The following is a 22242-nucleotide window of genomic DNA, read 5'->3' as shown; positions in this document are numbered from 1 at the left end:
TGCCAGCTACTGCTACTATTCTACTGGGAGGAGTTGCTGTTCTATAAATACTAATTAGAGTTTTGCACATGATCTTGCTGAAATACCTAAGGTGATGAGTGGCCAGTTGTTACTTTTAAAAGATTAGCACAATTTGAAAAACTAATGTCCCCAATGAGGCAATGCTCACACTGAATAATCAAGAGTTATAGCTGTTCTCTGCCCAAAGGGAATATTTGCTCACTTCATCATTTGGAAAATCTGCTGCCTCTTGAACAAGTCACTCTTCTATTTCACTTTGAGAAAGTTGTAAAACTTCGCAGAATCAATATAATGGTACAGTATATGTACTTAAATGGTCTTCCACTGCCATGCCCACATGGTAGGCTTTACTAATAGCTTCCAGGGATGGAGTTTTTAGTGTGAAATGATTAAGAAACTGCAACCAAAGTCAGTCATGCTTGAATGAAGCTAAAAAAAAAAAAAAAAGGATTACACTAGAAACTGTATTAGCATAATAAAAATTTAATGTCATCTAATTCATCTCCCCTCAAATTCTTCATCTCCACAAAATGAACCAAAAAGACCCAAACAAAACAGATCTCTGTTACATTCAGTTTATATATTTGTAGTAGTCATTAGCAAGAAAAAAAAATCTGTGTAATACTTCCAAATGGTCAGATACTAAGAAAAAATGCTAAGTGACTACATGCAGCCCATTCCACTGGCTTGAAATAAAACTTTGAGTTTTGTCTTGAAAAAAACTGATGTAACATGGTATGACAACACTGCATTTCTATGTATGAGCTACGATTCAGTGCAGTGAGATCTGACTGATGTAACTGACACAACCCCAAAATTTAATGTCAACATAGTATGTCCAAAAAAAAAAAAAAAACACAGGAAAATGGGAAGAGGGATTCAGAAATCAACTTCTTATTTTTTGTATCTATCCTTCTGGGAATGAATATTCAGTAAAACCATCACTGTGTATGTGGAATATAGATATCTTTTCAATCAAATTTTCTGGTTTTCTTTTTAAAAAGTAATCTATTTCTTTACCATGAAATCTGTTTTTTCCTTATCCTTCAGCATACTGCTTCCTCTTTTTAAGTAGCTCATTACTGGAAATGTTTGCCCTTACTTCAAAAGAGAAGAATATGTCAACACCAGAACATCTGTGTCCACATAGAGTGCTTTGATGACAGTGATATACTCCATTTACATCAGTAACACTGAGTTGAACCTTGATGCTGACTGCATTTAAAGATCTTACCCTACAGGGCAAGAGAACACAGGTCAAAAATGTTGATCTGTGTTCGACACTCTCTATTTCAAGAGCACTTGGCAGTGATTTGTTCCAGAGTCAAGAATCAAACTCACAAAATGTTGTGAAGCTTGGAGCCATGCTTACATGAACACATTCAAAACAAACATTAAAATTCACAGTCCCTGGAGGCCAATCTACTTCTGATACGCAGGGCTTTTCAAGCTGTATGGCCAAATTCTATCCTGAATACAGTGGGGACTTTTATTTAAATCAGAGGTGCATAACACTGCTCAAATGCAAAATGAAAAATAGACACATCCTAAAACTTAAACCTGATTGTATTTAAAAAGGGAGTGGAATAGCTGTGTGTGACACAGCACTGCTTCGGTCAGCATGGCTAGGGGAAGGTGGGAGAATTTCAGTATGGATCACATGCCTTCACAGGCAGGCACAATAATGATGAGTTCCTCAAATATTTGGTACAGGAGAGTTCAGATATGAAGGACTGAGGTCTGTTACAGAATATTTGTAGAGCCTGGCTTCTCGTAGTTTTATTCCTTTAAACTTGATTTTAAAATTCATTATGTTTCCTCATCTTCCCATAATTAATATATAATTTTCTAATTTAATTACATTATACCCATAGAACTACTATGTGGATTTAAAACTTAATGTAAGGTGAAGAGTTTCAAGTGTTAGCCTTCTTCCACATTTCTGAATCCTGAGTATCCTCATGTAAAACTCAGGACTTTTACAGCAGTGAACAATTCAGTATTGCTTACTAGACTAATTTATACAAAGTGCCAAATAGGACCAAATCTATGCAAGCCAGATGTTGCCTTACTCACATTCAAGGACCACAACTACCTGTATGCTGTATTAAAAACTGCAAGTACTTGGAAATCCCATTTCATTTCAGCAAACAGAGAAGCAAAGAATTTTATTTACAGATTTCCCTGGAACACCATGGAAACAGATACAGAAGTAATTGCAAAAGGCATAACCCAAGTGGAAGACAGCTTTAATAGAAAACACATATCCAAAAATAATGCATGTGTTTTCCCACTTGGAAAATATACATATAACTCCTATTAACATCAAGACAAAATTATACTGAGGACACACCAACATGACTGAGGCCCCTGATAATAGCATGAATTAATGCACACCTTCAAAGTTCAGAACAACGCTTTCATACATGGACTAATAGAAAAATAAAATTATGTATTTTAATATAACGATTTTTTAAAGAAATAAATTAGAGCTAGGATTTCTGAAACAGAACTAAAACTAAAGTATGGTTGTAGCCACGTAAAAGGAAGCTTCTCGGCACCTGCTGCCTACACTGTGCCTGGCTCCAGGCAATGCTATTCATTCTTCACTTTCACAGAAGCAAAATACACCCCTTAAAAATATAAAGTACAAAAATAAATAGGCTTCCTGGGAAGTGGAAGGGAAATTGGTTTTAATAGTGAACAAGCCTATATGTTCTAAGGGAAAAAAAAAAAAAAGCCCTTTTTGCATTGTTTTGTAAGATTTACACTTTAATTTGAAACCAAAGTAAGGCATAAAATTTGTATGAAAGCAATATCTGATTTATAGATAAACTTAACACACAATATACTTAGCTGCAAATAACAGAACCCAGTGAGAGAAGGAAAAGGTCTGAAAGATGATTAAAGTACTCCTGATAAATATTGTCCTGAAATGTCCCCAAAAGATTTTTCCCCCAAAAGATTTTTCTAAAGTTAAACAGTAAACACAATTAACATGACTTTTGCTACAAAAACGCTAAACACAATGGATTTTTTTAAATTAATTTTCAATGTTATTACATTCTCCTATTGAGCTAGAATTGACTCCATCTACTAACTGTATTCTGAGATAGTTTTTCTCTCCAAATGACCTTACCATCTGGTTGAAAAGACAGGCAGCCATATCTTTTGTCCAGACAAATAGGAAGCGATACAATAAAAGTGATTTTATGACCACCAAAATTAAGACTATGTGGATGGAAATTTTGCGATAGTTCAAGTATTTTAAAAAGATAAGTTTATAAGACTCAGATTATGTGGAGATTGATTAAATGTATTATTAATTAACCAATAAAGAGTAGCAGCTGCAAAGGCTTACAAGAATACATTACTGTATACTTACGGCCTAACCTCACTATCCATATTCAAACAAACCTAGCTAAAGGCAAATTATATAATTCTTGGGAGTCCTGCATGCATTAGGACTCATTAGATTTACATATTATTCCTCACAGCAGACATTTCATCACATTTTGAGAAAATGTACCATCTATATACGTTTCATATGTGCATGAATTTCTGTGTTGTATATACTGTGTAACTTATGACCAAGTTGTTTGGCCTTCAGGTATCTTAGGATATAAAACAGACCAGAGACTGCAAATTCACATGAGGTCAACTCAGATGGCAAAGCTCGCATTCTTCCTTTTAACTCTGACCTCCCCAAAACAGGGGGACCAAATCCAAATAGCCAATAGTCCACCTCCCAGAGTGTTTGCAGGCATTACCTTGGAGAATGCAAGCTGAAACAAGCCAAAACTGGGCCAGGGACTGTGCTAACAGATGGTGGGGATGTCGCTAAACAGCAATTTGGCTCAAGCCCCAACTGTTCAGTTCGCTCCAATGTCATGCTTCAGTCATGCTACTTGTCAAAAGGTGCTACAACACACCATCACAGCGAGGCTGAAAGGAACCTCCAGAGTTCACCCAGTCCATACACTCCACAGAGACCTGTCCTTTGATGCCACTGGTGCATCAAAGTACATTCCTATTCTTACCAAAAGCTGCACCTGAGCTAGAAGGTCTTTGCTGCAAAATAGTCCCAAGTAAAACATGCTTTTCTCCTAATAAGCAAGCCTTTGAAAGAATAACTTACCATTTTGGTCTGCTTGTGGATTTCACCATTGGAGCCATTCCATCTCTGTAAAGGCTTTTTGTTTTGCTGAAGTTGACGACATTGAAAATTACCCTCTAAAAAAAAAAAAGTTCAGGTATAAGTTATGAAATACTTATGTATACTTATGCATACTGCATATGTCAGCTGCATAAAAAACACACAAAATATATGGAATAGACATGTATCTTATGCTTCAAAGTACTTTTAGTCTCAGTAGATCTCATAACAGATATCATGTCTGTTCCCAGTATTTTGATAGTCCATGTTGTTTTACAGCAGTAATGTACATGGAACATATATTTTGAATTTAGTATGCTGGCTTTCCAATAGGAATCCTAGCCAAACAAAGAGATAGGTTACTCAGATTTGAAAACAGAAATTAAGTCCAGTTTGTTGCAGTTAATGTAAGAGAGGTTGGTGGAAATCTGAGGGACGGGAAAATGGTGCTCATGAAAAGCTTCCAACTGCTTCATCTCTTAAAGCTTCTTAGTTACCTCTTTCTACCTGCTTAGACCTCACAAAGCAGCAGGAAAAATAACATCTGATTTTCTTTCACCAAAGAAAATAATATTTCTCTTCATACCCCCTGACAAAAGGAAAAATTTTCTTCTGCAGAAACTATACAGTATACTTATACACCAGAAATTGCACATAGCCATCATATGTTTGAATATCATAGATAAGAAAAAGGCACAATTCTGATCTTAGCAAACACTGATAACTTTACTTAGTGGAGTCTGTAGCTGGTATTTAACAGTTCAAAGGAAGAGAAAAATCTAGATCCTTACCGGTAATGGACTTACACCAAAAGTAGATTCATGCTGAGAGAAGAAACAGACAAAACCTTATTCCTTACCATCTGTCTGCTGTAAATCGTTTTATGCAGAATTGCTTTTGCTGTTTCTGTTAAGAAAGTCTAGGTGGAACCTAGTTCATTTCATCTATTAACTTTAGAGATATTAAATCCATTATACCTGGTTTCTCATATAGTTCTGATATCCAACATTAATGTACACAGAAAAACTAAAACATGAACACTGAATTCATTTTCATAGATCATAGAATCGTTGAGGTTTGTTTGATACAATGTTCTAGGATATACTAATACATTCCATTTGTATCTCTCTCACTAAATCTGTTTTCCACTGGTATCAGTGAAGACTGCTAAAAATTATATTTGTCCCTGCATTTTCACACATTTATTTTTGAAATGAACTATTATAATATTTACACTGTTAAATAATGGTTCATGAGAAGACTGAGAATTAAACAGCCACTTCTTGGAATCAAGAAATTTTGACTGAAGTAACAAAATTGGATTAAGCTTTCATATGTAAAGTTTCACAAAAACAAATCTGGGACTTTCCAGCCAATGTGTTCAGACAACGGCATATTAAAACTTAAGTGAAAGCAACCAGTAGAAGAACATTAACAGGTGCCAGGTACAGTTACATTTGTATGTGGGGCAGATAAGAATCCAGGCAAACTATATAGCTTTAATTAAGCATCTCTGTACTTGAGAAAAATTAAGAAGAGATGAAGGTTTTGTAAATGGAAGAACAAGCTGCTGCATATGCAAACTCTGCAAATTAGTCAAACAAAATCTAATAATCTGTAGGTTTCACTGGAATTGACTCAAAATTAGGAAGATGAGAAAAACACCCTCTTAAAGCTGTTGATTCAATTTTGAATCAACTTTAATGAGCAAGCTACATATCTGTGCACATAAGTTTTCATGTATTTAGCAGTATTTTGAGTTTTTCTAAGGGTTATGAGATTGGTTTATTTTTATAACTCTTGATGTACGCATGCACTTGACTTACAGAACTCTATATTTGTTATTGTACGTATTTAAGATGTTGCTTATTTGATGAAATATACATCTTGAGAGGTCTCTGGTTATTTTCCATTTTATGTTTACAATGTATGGCTTTAAGTTGGATAATTATATTTAGATCTATACATAAATGCCTAAATTTCATAATACACATGGAATCATTTTTCTGTATTAGAACGCTGAATTTTTCCTGTTACTTAACTCTGTTCATATTTGTGAAAACAAATAAAGTTGCAACACATTGGTTTGTTAATCTTGATGTTTGCACAGAGTGAATGAAACAAACAAGATCTCCAAACCAATTGCCTTAAACTTTGGATGCAATCATGCCACTGTTAGAAAGAGAAAGTTGCTAATTTTGTTACATACTGACTCAGAGCAGACAGCTGGTAGAGAATGTTCTTATTCCAATCAAGCTTATTTTGTATAATGAGCTCAGCAAATGTACACAACTGGGTACGCAACATATATAAAAACAAAAATATGCAGCTCATTTAACAAAGCACTACAGATTATAACATTTCAACCACTCATGTTCACCACAGAGTAAGCAGTTAGCAACGCGTGCGTTTCTCTCAGCATGGTATATAGTTAGATTGGCAGAACCAAAAATTTAACAGCACAGAACAGAACTTTATCAACACACACCACTGAAGTAATAAAGCACACAAACTGAAGTGCTCAAATAAGCAGCTGAACTCAGTCAAGTATTCCTGGTGACAGTTAAAGTAGTCCATGCAGCTCAGTCAGTGAAGTGTGCAAAAATGTAATGACTACAGTACACACACCTCAGCCACAAAAAGTATGCAGCTTGCTCAATAAGGTATGCAAACATCTTTGACCCAAATGCTATAATAAAAGTTTGTGATGCAGTAAGCAAACATTTGCTGAACAAATCTATGTTTTAGTCTAATTTTTGTCTATAGAGACATTCTTAACATGCCAGTTATAAACTGTTAAGAGCAACAACGCCAGGTATACACTATGTACATTGAAACACTCTTTCCTAATAAAATATTCACCCTGTACTTTTTCATGAATTATAGAGACTTACAATATGTGACATTTAATGAACAATATAATTTAGGTGCTAAACATAAAAAAAAATAAATAAATAAAAAGATTTTTTTAAAGAAGTGTGAAGATAAGAAAATAACACTAGATGAAATGTGCTTATAAATTCCCCAGAAATTGCTCTGGTCTCCAGAGTACCAATCCAGAGAAAAATGATAAAGAAATTTACAATAAAAATACTTCCTTGTATTCACTTTACAGCATAAGAATACCACTAAAAGAAGCAATATACTAACTTACGCTGTACCAAAAACAATAATTATGTGATTTCACTTCAGTTATGCTGTATTTTCAATCTACAGCATCATTCTGACAAATGGTTGCAACTCCTGGGTAGGTGGAACAAGCACAATGCAGAAAAGCCTCCCAGGATACTGCCAAGTACAGCCAAACCATTTGGTGGCATGCAACAGGTTGTACTGAAGGTATAGCAGCATGAACATATCTGCTGCAGTCTCAGGCTGTGTACATGGACTGTCAGGTCTGATACAGCTGTTGAAGAACATGAGACTGCACAGATACATTATGCCTACTGAAAGAAGATGTCCTCTTTCCATAATACCTGCACTAAGTATTTTGGAGGTATCTTTCAGCTAAAGTCACTAAGAGAAAAAAGACGACTTGGTCTTGCCTTTGCCTTAACATTTACTGATGAAATGTTATTTTCCCAGTAGACCTTTGAAAAGTTATTTCAGGAATTAAAAACAATCAGGTGTTAAGGGATGCTCTGTGCTTTTTATTTTAGCATGAGGGAGATAAAGACAAACCTTGAACACAAACAGAAAAGATGGCTAAAGACTATCACATATTTTCTCATTACCAGAAGTTTGCAAAATTTCCTGACTACAGTTGGAAGAAACTGCTGATTTGGGGGGGGGGCGGGGAATAGCACACCTCAGTGTGGTTCAGGATCACAGCTGAAAGCGTTAGGCATGGATGGTCATATTGGACATTGCATTCCAACAGGTCCATGTAAACATTAAAGTAAAGGTGAAACTTAAAAGTTCATTGTAAATCACTCATTCTGGCAGGTTTTCCATCTGAACCTACCAACTGAAGCAGATCTCCAACAGACCAGTCATCCTTTCACCAAAGGCTAAGTGCCTTCCCCCAGCAGAAGGTCACCCTTGGTACTTTTAAAAAAACTGCCAAGTTGATTTTTGTATGATTTTCCCTAGCAAACTGATCAGCAATAACAGAGTTGCTGTGGTTGACGTTATAAGAAGAAAACAAATAAAACCAAAGAACACCACAAAATTCAGCCTGAGGGAGATGCCTGGCACAAAAAATTTCACATCAAATTGTTACAAATATGAGAAATTATAACTAATTGGAAACAGAGTTCATAATAGGAAGCATTAAGCATTCTTCGTATTTAAGTAACACACTTTAAGGACTATATATATTTGATGTTAATAACATAATGTCAGGACAATGCTGCATGCTACAAGTGTAACACAACTTTCCCTATAGGCTGACAAAGCTCATAAGGACTGAGAATTCAAAGTCAGGCAGGAACAATTTCATCATTTAACTAACCAAAGTGAGCTGGACATGAAGTAACAATGCTGAGACCTTTCAGCTGAAACCAAGTATGACCTCTTGCACTCTGAACAAGCATTAAAGATCCAGAGATCCCAGATACCATGGGGCTTTACTTCACTTTCACCAATTGATTTCCTCTCCTGTCATTTTTATTTTTTTTTAAACATACTATGGTGTTTGGGGAATTCCTGAAACCTGCAGTGTTTTGTGAGCTAGGATATCCTTTACTTTTTCTCTCCCTTTTATTTTTTTAATCTCCTTACTCTTTCTTTTAAAACTGCAAGTTTTCCTCCCTTGTAAGGGCATATCTACTTCAGAATTATATTCTGTTAAAATAATAATAATAAAACCAGAAGTCAAACAAATGAACTTCTCAAGCTAGCCCCATGAGTTGTGAGATTTTTACTCACTATTTCTGGATGTGAGAAACTAACGACATCAGATTACTGTCTTCTCACAAAAAATAGGGCAGAACTTCTGTATTTGCATCAGGAGGTCTTAGGGATCTTTCATGACAAAGCACCTTATATAAAATTATATAATAATAAATTATACCAGAGGGACTCCAAACTAGAGAAGGAAAAACAAAACAAAACAAAAAAAAACATTACCTACACTTACTATAGATGCTGAAGAACACAAACGATACAACTATCAAGCCTCGTACAAAATCCACAATGAAGATTTACAAAGGTTACTTTCACAGCCTTTTTAAATTTAAATCATTCATTACCGCTAACATTTTAAAATAACCCATACTTTCTTCTTCCTTAGCAGAAATATATATCATTTCAAATGGAAAAGCTTTTAACATTGATAGCATTCAGCTTTTTTTTCTTTTCAGTTAAGGAGTCTTCAAAACCTGCTGGTTCTGAGAAGGAGAAAATAAATACTCACCTACTGAGGGAGGATGTTAGGGACCATCTAGAGCTCCACCAGACTCACTAATCAGTTGCACCTGTGTCTTGTTAACTGGAAATTGTCAAGTCCTTGTAAAATAACACAGTCTTATGAAAGTGAGGCAGAAAATGGCTTACAGATTGTGAATTATAGGATTTTTTCCTTTGGTAGAGGTCCTCATTTAGTTACTTAGAGAAATGCTATGTTACAAAGAGCAACATGAAAATAAGACTCAAAGGATTTTACTGCAGTAAAACCTTTGATATACTGTTCTGACAAATATAAAATTTGCTTATCATTGTATTTGTGTATTTCAGATATTCGTTATAACACACACACACAAATATAACACCTGTATATGGAAGTAATTCACATGCATAATGTCACTGTTCATATTAGTCTTACCTCATCTAGGTCTGGGGAAGAGGATGTTGTGCAGATGGTCATCTTCTATCAGAAAGCTTTCAAAGGGATCTCAGGAGAAATTCCTCTTCCCTGTTTAGTGTTATTCTGTGTGTTTATTTAGTGTTATATACCCCTAATCTGGCTTCTCTGCATGGTATGTCAAACCTAAATATTGGGCAAGAGGGCAAGAGTCACTCAAAGTGATGAAGTGAGTCACCATTCAACATATCTTAGGAAAATGGCAAATTTTTTATTCAGCACCCTTCCCCAGCAACAGAAGTCATCTTTCTAGTAATGTTTTTACTTTCATCTGAACATCGATAATCTGAAGCTTTCAGCTGAAAACTCAAAAATGTCTATTTAGAAAGCCAGCAGTGGTGTGATTAGACCAACTTGGGTTGTTTGCTCCCTTGAGCCAAAATCTCTGAAAAAATTGCAATTCTGTCACAAGACATACATTGCATCATGTTGATTCATCAAAAAGAAAATAGTAAGGGCCTTGATAGGTGTCCTGGTTCCAGTTAGGACAGAGTTAATTTTCCCTCCTAGTAGCTGGTAGGGTGCTATGTTTTGGATTAGGATGAGAAGAGCGCTGATAACATGCTGATGTTTTAATTGTTGCAGAGCAGTGTTTACACCAGGCCAAGGACTTTTCGGCTTCTCGCTCTGTCCTGCCAGCGAGCAGGCTGGGGGTGCAGCAGGAGCTGGGAGGGGACAGACCCAGGACAGCTGACCCAAACTGGCCAAAGGGGTATTCCATACCATCTGGCGTCATGCTAAACAATATATAGGGGTGGCTGGCCGGGGTGGGGGGTCGGCTGCTCGGGGATAGGCTGGGCATCGGTCAGCGGGTGGTGAGCAATTGCATTGTGCATCACTTGTTTTCTTACACATTATTATTATTAATACGATTATCATTATCACTATTATTATTATTATTGTTATTATTATATTCCTGTCTTAATAAACTGTCTTTATCTCAACTCACCAGCTTCACTTTCCCGTTTCTCTCCCCCATCCCAGAGAGGGAGGGGGGAGGGTGAGCGAACAGCTGTGTGGTGTTTAGCTGCCGGCCGGGTTAAACCACAACAATAGGGCATATAACCAGGCTACAGAGGTACTGAAAACAGATTTGAAGTTGAAAGCTTCTTTCCAAACTTCTTCCACTCTTTTTTTTTTTTTAACAAAAGGCCAAAATATGTGAAAAAAAATAAAAAATAAAAATAAGGTATCTTTATTTAATCAGCTCTGAGAGAAAAAAAATACTTTTCATTTTCTTCTCTTTTCATATATGCACAATCTTTAGACAAAGAACTACTTCTAGTTACATTTCTAGCAAATTGTAGTGCTGCAGGAATATGTAATCAACTTTTTATCTGATATTTGACTGGACACCTGAGCCCTGTTGGTCTTGTCATTGACTTTCTCAGTATATATGGGTATTTTTAGGAATCAGTTGAAATAGAAAATAAGGAAACAGTGGGCGGTCTTTCACTGAGACTTTCTAAACCCGCTATCTTATTTCCTAATGTATTCCATGCCATGTAGCACCCATTGACAGATGACATTTGAAGTATAGTCATGTATTAAACTCTTTCTACATAATTACAGAAGCTATCTGTGTTTAGGTTCCATACTCTTTTCAGTCAATATTATGGCTGCAGGTGGATAGTAACAGCTGGCTGTTCTGGAACATGTTTGCAAAATTTGCTGATACCTTACATCCCTCAAGAGGAAGCACCTGAAAAGACTTAAGTTTTCCTTTTCCTAGTAGAAATTTTTATCCAGTGAGAAGAAATTCCACAAAGTTTGCTAGGATTTTAAAATAATAATTAAATACTTTTAGTGATTAAAAAAAAAAAAAAAAAAAAAGGACAATGCTATCAATAAAATATTTTCACAAAAATATTTTCACAATTTTCACAAGAGGCTTCAAAACAACAAGACCAGTCTGGAAAAAGGGAACAGGAGCAGAAATAGCCACTGCGTCATGGTTATAGGGAACCACTGTTTTTAAAATAAATAAATAAATAAATAAATGCCTATGAGCACAGGTATAAGGTGTGCTACTGTAGACTGGAGAATGAAGTGGAAAGCACTTACTCATGGGAGTGTTCTGATCACCTGTTCTTTTCAATATTTCTAGGCCATTCATGAAGCGCAACAGTCAGCCTATGATCCAGAATTAAAGCCTCTCTTATGGACAAGAGATACACTTATCAACAAATTAGCCATTTGTGATAGATAACCAAACAGCCGTAACTACTCAAAGCATGCAGGTGGAGTGCTCACAACTGACACTCCCACGGAAATACTTTAAGACAGCAGGTGAGAGTGGCACTAACAATGACAGAGAGGTAGCAATATTTGTATGGATCATGATTTTGCTCAACCCCTGAAAACACAGAAGGTAATAATCGCAATTTAAATAGCATGCAAACACAAAGGCAGAAATCTGTCTGATACCCAGGCTGAAAGATGGGAGTGAAAATTCTTTTCACGTGTGAGTCCTTACAAGAAGCAAAAGGAAGATAAAGAAAGCCCTGTTAAGAGAGAGATTTGGATGAAGCTTTTCCAGCAATTGTTTACTTTGGATTTTTGCAGCTGATATTTTTCACAGTTAAAAGATATTGTTTGTCTGGAGCTTGTGGGAAAAACCTGTGGTGGAAAAGAAGGACATAACAAAACATAGAAAGCTGAAAGACAGAATATATGGGAGAGCTCAAAACCAGCAACATATATTTGCCTCAGTGTTCTCTGAAGGGTTGCAAAAACAGACATTTTGATGTCTACAACTACTTGTTACTACTGACAGTGGTTAGGTTACTGGGATCCTAGCCTTGCAAATGTATAAAACCTCTCTATTTACTTCTCCAGAAACTAAGCACAGATGGGCTTTGTGTCCAGGTTATTCACAGAGGTCCTTGGTTTTCTCTTCTTTTTAATTCAAGTGTTTTGATTGCTATTACAATGAAACCTTTGAACCTTCTATGTTCTGCCATGCGTGGTTGTGAATAGTAATGGACTAAAGGTTTCCTCATATTGTGTGGTTTTCTTATATTGAGACAGAACTGGAATGGGATCTTTACTGGAGAAGCTGCAGTGCCACCGAAAGAAAAAAGAAAAAAGTGTGTTAGGATATTGTTATGACATTTAACCTCTTGTTTTCTTTCATAAAATTAATAATCCTTGTTATTCTTACAGCAAAGTTAAAATACTTTTTTTTGTTGTTCTCTTTCTGGCTGAATCCTTTTGCAATGTTGCAACATTTACACGTACACCTATTTCTATAAGAAAACGTAATCGATATGTTAGTATATGTTGTAATTTTAACATCAACAACTAGTAGCTTGTGGTATTGAGTTGAAAAATTGCTTGATTACTAAAGTACTTCAGTACATGATTTCTTGTATTTTCAATTTTCACTACTTAAACTACCCTAAGTGTCCAGCTTTTGTAGTAACAGACTATTCAAAGTTTTGTACAGGGCTAAGTAGAAGGAAATCTGATCTAATCCCTGCTATTTTCATGTACCTGTCTATTTGACATTTAGAATAAGACCTCACAGCTCACTTAACTAACCATAACAGTAAGGGGATATTTAAAATGTCCTCCTGGCTTTGAAAATCCCATTCTGAAGCTGAAATGCCAGCTGTTGGATTCAAATGATGGTCTCTGTCCATTTGCAAAGGTGATTTGCAGTCTGTTAAAAAAATTGTTTTGGCAACGTCACGAACAGGAGAATAGCTAAACAAAAGTGGGAGGATTTGAACATGAGTTCAGAGTCCGAAGTCATGTGCCCTGTGCTGCAATTGCATAACAAAAATGTCTTTCCTCTCTGGCACTAGCCCCACCTTCAAGGGGAAAACAAGCAAACAAAGAAACATACAAGAACTGCACCAAAACAAAGATAACTATTATTCTTGGGGCATGCAGTATAACTGCAGTCCAGCCACTTGGTCCTTTTTTTTTAAATGCCATAGATAAAACTTACATTTTGTCCTGACTGAGCTTTGAACGTGGATTAAAGTACATTCATATTCAGAAAAGCTCTCAAATATATATACTTAGCCACACTTTTAAGCATTCCTGGAGACTTCAAGTTAAGTAAACACTCATACTTCCTTCCTGAATAAGGGTGGATTTCTGATTCAGGATTTAAGACAGTCTAACAATACGGGAAAAAGATGCTGGATTTACCAAAACCCCATAGGCACAATTTATACTTTGCAGCTAATCACTGTAGATTGGAAGTGACATTTCTGCAGCTTTGGGATTCAGAGACATTTTTATTACTCTTAAAGATCAACTTTAAATGTAATATTGTTTGGGTAGTTTATGTAAGTCAATCTGAAATGTTGTATGAATAAAAGGAATTTGAGAGTGGATCACTCATATTTATTGGCTTTGAAGTACTTTGCTCTAACCATTATATTAAGTTATCAAAAACATTGCTTAGATACTGAGCAAGTCTCAGCACAAATTCTGGTAAATTTCCACCAAAAATGAGTCTCCAAAAAGAGATGAACATGGTACAGTGCTGAACATCTTCTCGGAAGAAATCACATCATATTTGACCAAAGCCCCTTTCAATATCTTACAGATTTGATTTTACCTCCACTCACTTCCAAAAGCTATTGTAAAAATCTGTTTCAAAGTGTCCTCTTGGTAGATCAAATATCATCTCTATTCTTATTCTTCTGCAAAACAGTTGCAGCAGATTATAGTTATAAGGCTACCACAAATGCTCTGTGCATGTTAACATCTAAAATCTACACTTGTTAATATGCCCATTTGATGTAATATGGAAAGTTGCTGAAATTCCTTCTGAGGAAATGTTAAAAAATTGATAATATTTCTTCATAACATAGTATCTTAATATCATATCTCAATATTAGCCATAGTAATGCAAAAGACCTTTCACACTTTATGTTTTTCAATCCCGGACTGCTGGAAAAGACTTAGAGGAGTTTTTTTGGAAACAATATTTAAAAATATTTCCTTTAATATTTCCTAGAGGTTAAAAATCATAACAGCGGAAGATACAGACTATCAACATCACATTAGCAAAAGTATTTTTGACTAGAAATCTGAGACATTTCTCAATTCCTTTGGGAACTACAGCTGACCACCTTTACTTTTCCAGAACTGACTAAAAATCTAACCATGTTATCCCCGAATGCTAATGCAGTTTACATGGACTTTTTTTTTTTTTAAGTCCAATGTATACGACAAGTCTTCCTTTGATTTGACTTTTATCTATAGTTATCATATCACTAATGGCGCGCACCAAGAGCCAGCCTATAACTATGTATCAGAAAGTCAAAAATCTGCAAAACTACTTTGGTGGCCAAGCATAGGGAGAAGGAGGAATCCACTTATCACAAAAGAGGCAGAAAAATATGAATAAAAGTAAGTGTATGCAGTGGTATGGCTAGAAGACTTCAACAAATAGAAAATAGTAATATGAGCTTCAAAAATAATGAAGAGTTTTCTACAAGATTTGGCAAGTGCTCTGTCAACAAAACACAAATACCTATCACCTGGGAGAACACTTTTCTCTGCTCCTTACACACTTGACACTGATGTCAACTGGAATTTTAGATACTCCAGGAATGAAGATTCAAGATGTAAATATGACTGTAAGAAATAAAGTGGTGATTCAGATTTGGGGTGTCAGCTGCAAGAGGAGAACGTGGTGTGTCTCAAGAGGGTAAAATACACAGTTTAGTTCTGCCCTAGTTCCAGATCATTAGGGATTTCCTTGGCACAAATCAAAGCAATCTTAACAGTCTGTGTTCACCCCAGCTGCTGTGATCCCCAGTGTGGGAAAGCTGAGTCATTCACTCTCTGTGATAGCACTGAGTACCCACTTTGCCACCAAAGACTCCCTGAAACACGGACCTTCTTTCTTCAGGTGACAATTCAGCACAACTTGCAGAATCTGAACACACAACAAGCTCAGAGTAGTATCTGTGTATAAATAATCCATTCATAACAAGTAGCGTGGGCTGTCTTTATGTATAAAGGCAGTTTAATAGTAATTGTATGGTTTTTTGTCTGTACCATGGCAACTTTTATGAAACACTGATAAAAATGTGACCATGAGGTTTGTTCCCTACTAAACACTGCCCACCTTCTAAAAATATATGGCAATCAGGTACCCTCTTTCAGAGAGAACAATTACTTTTCTCACATTGTGTATCACAGCTCATGTTTATAGATGTTTTTTCCTAAGTAACTGGCTGGGAAAAAAAAAAAAAAAAAGCTTATTGAACAAAACAAACAAACAAAAACTTACAGGATTGATTAAAATTTTGTCCAAATTTGTAACTTTTTTATTTAAACAAGATTACACGATATTTTACTAGAATACTGACAATTCTAAAACTTATTAAAAATATGAAAAAAACAGTGAAAATAAAGCAGAATTATACATATAAGGAACATCTTTATTGAATAATTCTTATAGATCATTTTGAAATAACATTGGTATAGACATTTGCTTCTATAATCTTATTGCTAAGTTTTAAGGTGGTAACTATAGTAGTTTTGCATTATGTCCTTACCAACTGCAAACAAACATAACAATTCAAAGACATTCATATATAAATATTCATACATGAAGACTTCTGTAAATTGTTTCAGGGTTTTGATCATATGTATTACAAATATAATCAATGGTAAATATGTTAAATTACTGTATTTATTCCCTTTTGTTAAGACTTGTATTAATTATTAGATTTTTTTTTTAATGATGATCATTTATATCTTCATTGAATGTAATCCTGAGAAACAGTCTTAAAATGGTCTGATAAATTTTTAAAGTTCGGTGTTTGTAAAAAAATAAATTAAAAAAAAATCTTTGCATTTCATAAACTTCCATATATAAATACAAGATTAACAGAATAAATTATAGTTCAAAAGCAGGGCAGCTGTTGTCCAAAGAATTTCATATTGCTGACTACAACTGGATTTTAAGATTTATTTTTATCTTGATAGATGTATAAGTAAGCTAAAATGGTTATTTTAGCATCAGAATATGTCAAGACGGATTTCCATGTATTACACATAAAGTTTCTCAAAGAAATATATCATTGCATATACAGATTTTTCTTATAAAAAAAAAAAAAACAGGGCAATTCATTTCTTTCACCCAGGGGACGACCTCTCACAATAAAAATTGTCAGTGCCTTATTTATAATGGCAGATCTCAGGTTTGATTCTGGCAGCTTTTGATCTCTTGATGGCCCAAAAGCTTTCAAATACAGAAGAATCTGATGCTTTTTTGGCATCCTGCAGTGTGCCTAAACCTCAAAAGCAACTTTTAGTCCCAGAAGTGAAATACTGGAGCAGTGTAAACAAAATACAAACGTCACAAAATGATGAATATCTCAAACAAAATATCTTTGTTGGACAAATGACAACTTCAGATAACTTGAAAAGCATTTGTAGAATCTGCAGTCTGCAAACAAACTTTTGTTTTACAACCTGAAACTAAAAAATAAAGAATGAATTATTAAAATTTCAAATATTCTTTTTCAAAATCTATATAATAGTTCAGATATGTCCATTCATTGAAACATTTAGTCCCTGAGAAAAAGTCCCTGCACATTCCTACACCACAGTAATGCACATAACTACCCAGTTAAAACATAACTGTCAGTAAATTGTATATAGAAAACTCTTCAGTGAAGCTCTCATATCTGAATTATTGGTAAATAAAAGCTTCACTAAGAAATACAGACAAAATATTTGATATCATTTGAAGTAGCTTCTGATTAGAATATGACAATGACAGCTGTTTTATCCCTAGAAACATCTTCTTGGATGTACTGTATTGATTAGGTAAGACTTCTAGAGAAATACAGAATAAAATTGTCCTAAACTTCAAATGGGAGAGTCTTTAACTGTTATGAAAGTTCAGGCTTTTTTCTCTCATGTGATGAGGGAAAGGGAAGGGAGAAGAAATAGGACAACACTGTGGTACATAACATTTTTGTGTTTTAATTCTAGCACCAAGATACAATAAAACTGGCTCACCAAATTTCTTCTTTATATCTCTCAGTGCTGCTTTAATCTTGTAAGAGAAGCCATAAAATACTAGAACTATGCCTCAGTCTATTAGGCATCATACATTATATTTTTAAGGATACTAGAAAGAAGGGCAAAATGTAGTAGACTAGTAGGTTTCATACTGTAACTTTTTTATATTGGCTATAACTACGTGATCATAAATATAGTAGCTATAACACCATTACTAGGAATCAAAGCATTTTCAAAATATCTGTTCCTTATTCCAATTTATAGTGAAGTTAAATTAATAATGAAGCACGGTACTAGTAATACATCTAAGCATAATAATAATAATTAAAAAAAGGCATACACAACAGAAATGTAAGAATATATTGGGAAACAATTCAAAGAGATTGGGGAGTAACAGCAGAGTGTTTTCCATACTAATGAAATTCCTTGTTCCTAACATTTAAATGACTGGATGCACAGTGCAGGACCCCATTCTGACTAAATCTGTGCTGTTAGGTTTACAAATAAACCCACTAAACCTTTTACATTATTGATCAGTGATGGCATGCTTAGCCCACACATCCTATTTACAATATGTTTCTTTTATACTTCTAAAATATAAAGTGTCTTTTACAAAATAAGAGTTTTTTCCACTTAAGCTTTGCAGTTTGTGTTCTTACATTTTAATGGCTGTAAGCAATTTAGAGGGTTAGTCTTTCAATACCAGATAAAACTGGCAATATTTATTGGTAAATAAATGTCTAATTATCATAATTTAGGAACATTTCCAATCTCATTTTTTTTCCTAAATAAATAGCTGGAAAAATATCTCCTTTACATACTTAAATGGAAACTGTGTCACAACTTACCTCATTCTGATGTTCTAATGCAAAGATTTTGTACCTATTCTAAACACAATACAGGAGTGTTTTAACTAAAAAAAAAAAAAAAAAAAAAAGTGTGTGTGTGGGGGAATGGGCATTCAAAGACAGTTGATTCATTCCCACATTCTGCAGAGAGACAGAGTTTGACTAGTAACAAACTGCTACTAAGGACTTTTCCGAGGATAGTGGAAGAGTAGCTAGTACAGCCCCAAAGAGAGATGGAAGTGACATGAGCCACGTCCTTCAAAAATGTCTTGTTTCGAGACACATTAGGAACAATTCTGATCCCTTATGCCTGCTTCTTGACTGTCTAGAGCAAGAAGATGCAAAGTTCAAACCCTCCTTACTATTGTGATCAAACTCACATACTTCCTGACCGGAATCATATTAGCTAATAAAGTCCTTACAAATACCTAGAGAAAGTTTTAAAACTGTTCCCCAGTTTCCAAATCTGCTCTGAGCATTCATACCGCAAAGCAGTTTAAACATCAGTGTTTCTGAAATCAGAAAAGGAAAATCATCAGCCACTTCAAACAGGTCCTTCTTTGACATCAGAAAGTCAATTCACTCAGCTTAGCAGCATTCAATTCTCAACAACATTTTGTTCTGGGTCTCTGTCAAGTTATTCTAGGCTGTGAAATTGTCAGGAATGATGGATGACTATCAGCCTTCTGCTATCTTCTTTCCTTCTCCTTAGAGATTGGTGACTGCTGACTGCAAAGCAAATTCCTCTTTTATCTTTTTTTGCACAACATACCAAATGAACAACAGTAATTATGAGAAAGCCTACACTACAATTATTTTAGCACTTAACTTTGTATTGACATCTGTAAGAGACAGAGCTCTCTAGATTGATTAGCAATGATATAGCTTCCTGCCTTTTACTAATATTGCTGCAGTCATCCTTTACATGCAATTCCTCCCTTCAAAAAAAAAAAAAAGCTGTTTTTCTCTCTTAATATTTTTAAATTACAAATTGAACTAATTACAGAAAAATTCTAATACTTTATGAATGTAGCATATTATTATTATGCCAATGCTTCAAACTGTATAGTACTTGTAACATAATCAAAACTGACATAAGAGAATAATTTAAGGATATTAACTGTGATTTTCTTAGGAAAGATGCTACAGCTGCATTATTGTTCCAGGTTGAAATCCTGTCTTGAACAAATCCTGTTTGGCCAGCCAATTGCAGCCCTGATATGCATAGGGAAAAAATTTACTGAAAACAGCATTAAACCTACTTACACATTGACAGAATTTGATGTCAAGTATTTAAACCATTTACTAAAACTAAGTACAGGAAGAAACATCTGGTCTGGAAAAAAACAATTTAGGGAGGAAAAATGCAATAGTGAGAGACCATAAACTGGGACATCCTTCAACCCCATGACAATTATAATCCAGTCTCTCATATTCCCATTGTATACAAAATAACTGCAAAATTTATCACAAACAATTCTCTAGCAATAACACTACATTAATTAATCTCCATTACTCTCAGCCACATAGCTGTTCTTTTCAATTAGATGTCATCTTTGCTCAGCTCAATACATAAGGCTACATATACACAGTTAAATGAAAGCCTATTCCTCCTCAGATGGTATGGTCAATCCTGAAAAATCTAGATGGAGTACCCCCAAAGAAATCATTATCAGATATCATCATCATTGTCATTAATATTAAATTCAAAGAAAACCAAAACAACTCTACTTTCTAAAAATCAAAATTGGTATTTTCCCTTGTCTCTTAATATATCATGACAAAAGGCTTACATTCACCAGGATTTTTTCTTGATCACATTAGCTATGTCTTAGGCAGAAATCAATGTTTCTCCCTCCCAAGTTCCTACTGTGAAGTGGGAAATATTTGCAACTTACTGTGATTTAGAACTTACAAAAGGTGAAAGTGGATGCATTTAAATAGGGTCATATTAACATAGAGATTTCCTCCTCACCTTTTTTTTTCTTTTAATTTCCCGTAAGTCAAGTAGAGCTATGTTCTGTTTTTTTTTAAACAGAATGTGTTAAAGTAACTAGACAACTTAATATGGATTTTGCTGATGTTATTAACTAATTCGCTATTGTCTCAGCATTCTCATGTTTCCCTCAGCTGTACTAATGGATAATTATTTGATTATGGAATGATTATGTAGGAGTAAATACAAAGGGAAGGAAATAAACTACAGAGAAAAAAAAAGCTGTGACTTTCTAGAAAAAAATAAATAAAAAATAAAATCTGGGCTACAGTGACAAAATTCAGCTCAGTGCCTTTGCATGACATTCTGTTACAACCACTGCATTTGTCAGAATATTTTGAAAGTCCTATCCTTGATATGTATTTTTATTTGTATGAAAAGTAAGCTGTCTGCTGTACTGAAGTGCTCATTGGGAAACCAGGAATCGTTTCAGCTGGTATAAACATTAATGTACTTTCATGCTTCAAACTGTTGTGACAGAATTCTGTCATATCACTTACAAAGGGTTTAATAAGTGTTTAAGCTGCACAGTTCACTGCCACAAAAAAAGACAAAAAGGTCAGTTTAACTTTCATGAACTGTGTATAAAAGATTAGCTCTCTTAGATTAAAAAAGAAAAAAAAGAGCTTTCATCTGTGAGCAAAATGTGCCCTATAACACAATGTTTGCTTGCAGAGATATGACCATTTAATGGTGGCCCTAAAAATAAATAAATAAATAAAGCCACCATCTTCATCAAAAATATACTTTCAAAATATCAAGTCGATACCAGATCAAAAGCTGTCAAGATATTTAGTCTAGAGTTCTGTTATATATGAAATATATTTTCAAATTTTACATTGAAGATAGCTAATCATTGGTACCATGTTATCATAATTAATCCTTAATCAGATAAATTAACTCACAGGTCTGTTTAAAAAGAAATTAAATCTTTTTGTGTGGTAGAAAAATAAATATAATCTCTCCTACAAAATGTTCTAAATGTCTCCTACGAAAAGTCATTAATGGAATCTGCGGTATATAGTAACTTAATGTCAGAAAGAGAGGTAACAGACACAACAGTCACATAATGAGATGAAATGCAATTTAAACAGTAATCTCATTGCCTAAAAATAAATAAACCTCTTCAGCTTTACCTTTTAGATTTAGCTTAGTCTTATTTGTTTTATCTCCATTTAGGCTTCAACTTTAATCATATCTCAGAAAATTTTACACAGTACTGCAGCAGCAAGTGAGTTTGTCTACAATATTTGCCTGCTTGTAGCTGTTTACACTGAAATTTCCCATTTGCTGCCAACTAGAAAGCAATGTCCAAAGTCATAAAGCAGAGATAAGGGTTTAAATTCCACTATCAAGACAATCACCTTCTCACCAAAGAAGTTTGAACAGTATTTAATTAACTACTCACTTA

General features: G+C 34.7%; 1 protein-coding gene across 3 annotated transcripts in view; it reads right to left on the bottom strand.

The window, feature by feature from the left end:
• LOC308199414 (BEN domain-containing protein 5) overlaps positions 1-22242 on the bottom strand; it is a 923492-nt gene that overhangs the window by 694333 nt on the left and 206917 nt on the right. For all 3 annotated transcript variants that reach the window (XM_080603543.1, XM_080603541.1, XM_080603542.1), the window contains one exon: positions 4160-4254. In XM_080603543.1, coding sequence (XP_080459669.1) covers positions 4160-4254 — 95 coding nt within the window. The remainder of the gene's footprint in view (positions 1-4159; positions 4255-22242) is intronic.

The sequence above is a fragment of the Anser brachyrhynchus genome, assembly GCF_964034855.1.
Source record: "Anser brachyrhynchus genome assembly, chromosome: 8".
NCBI lineage: Eukaryota > Metazoa > Chordata > Aves > Anseriformes > Anatidae > Anser > Anser brachyrhynchus.
The sequence above is the reverse complement of the archived record's forward strand: the minus strand, read 5'-3'. Positions and strand labels throughout refer to the sequence as shown.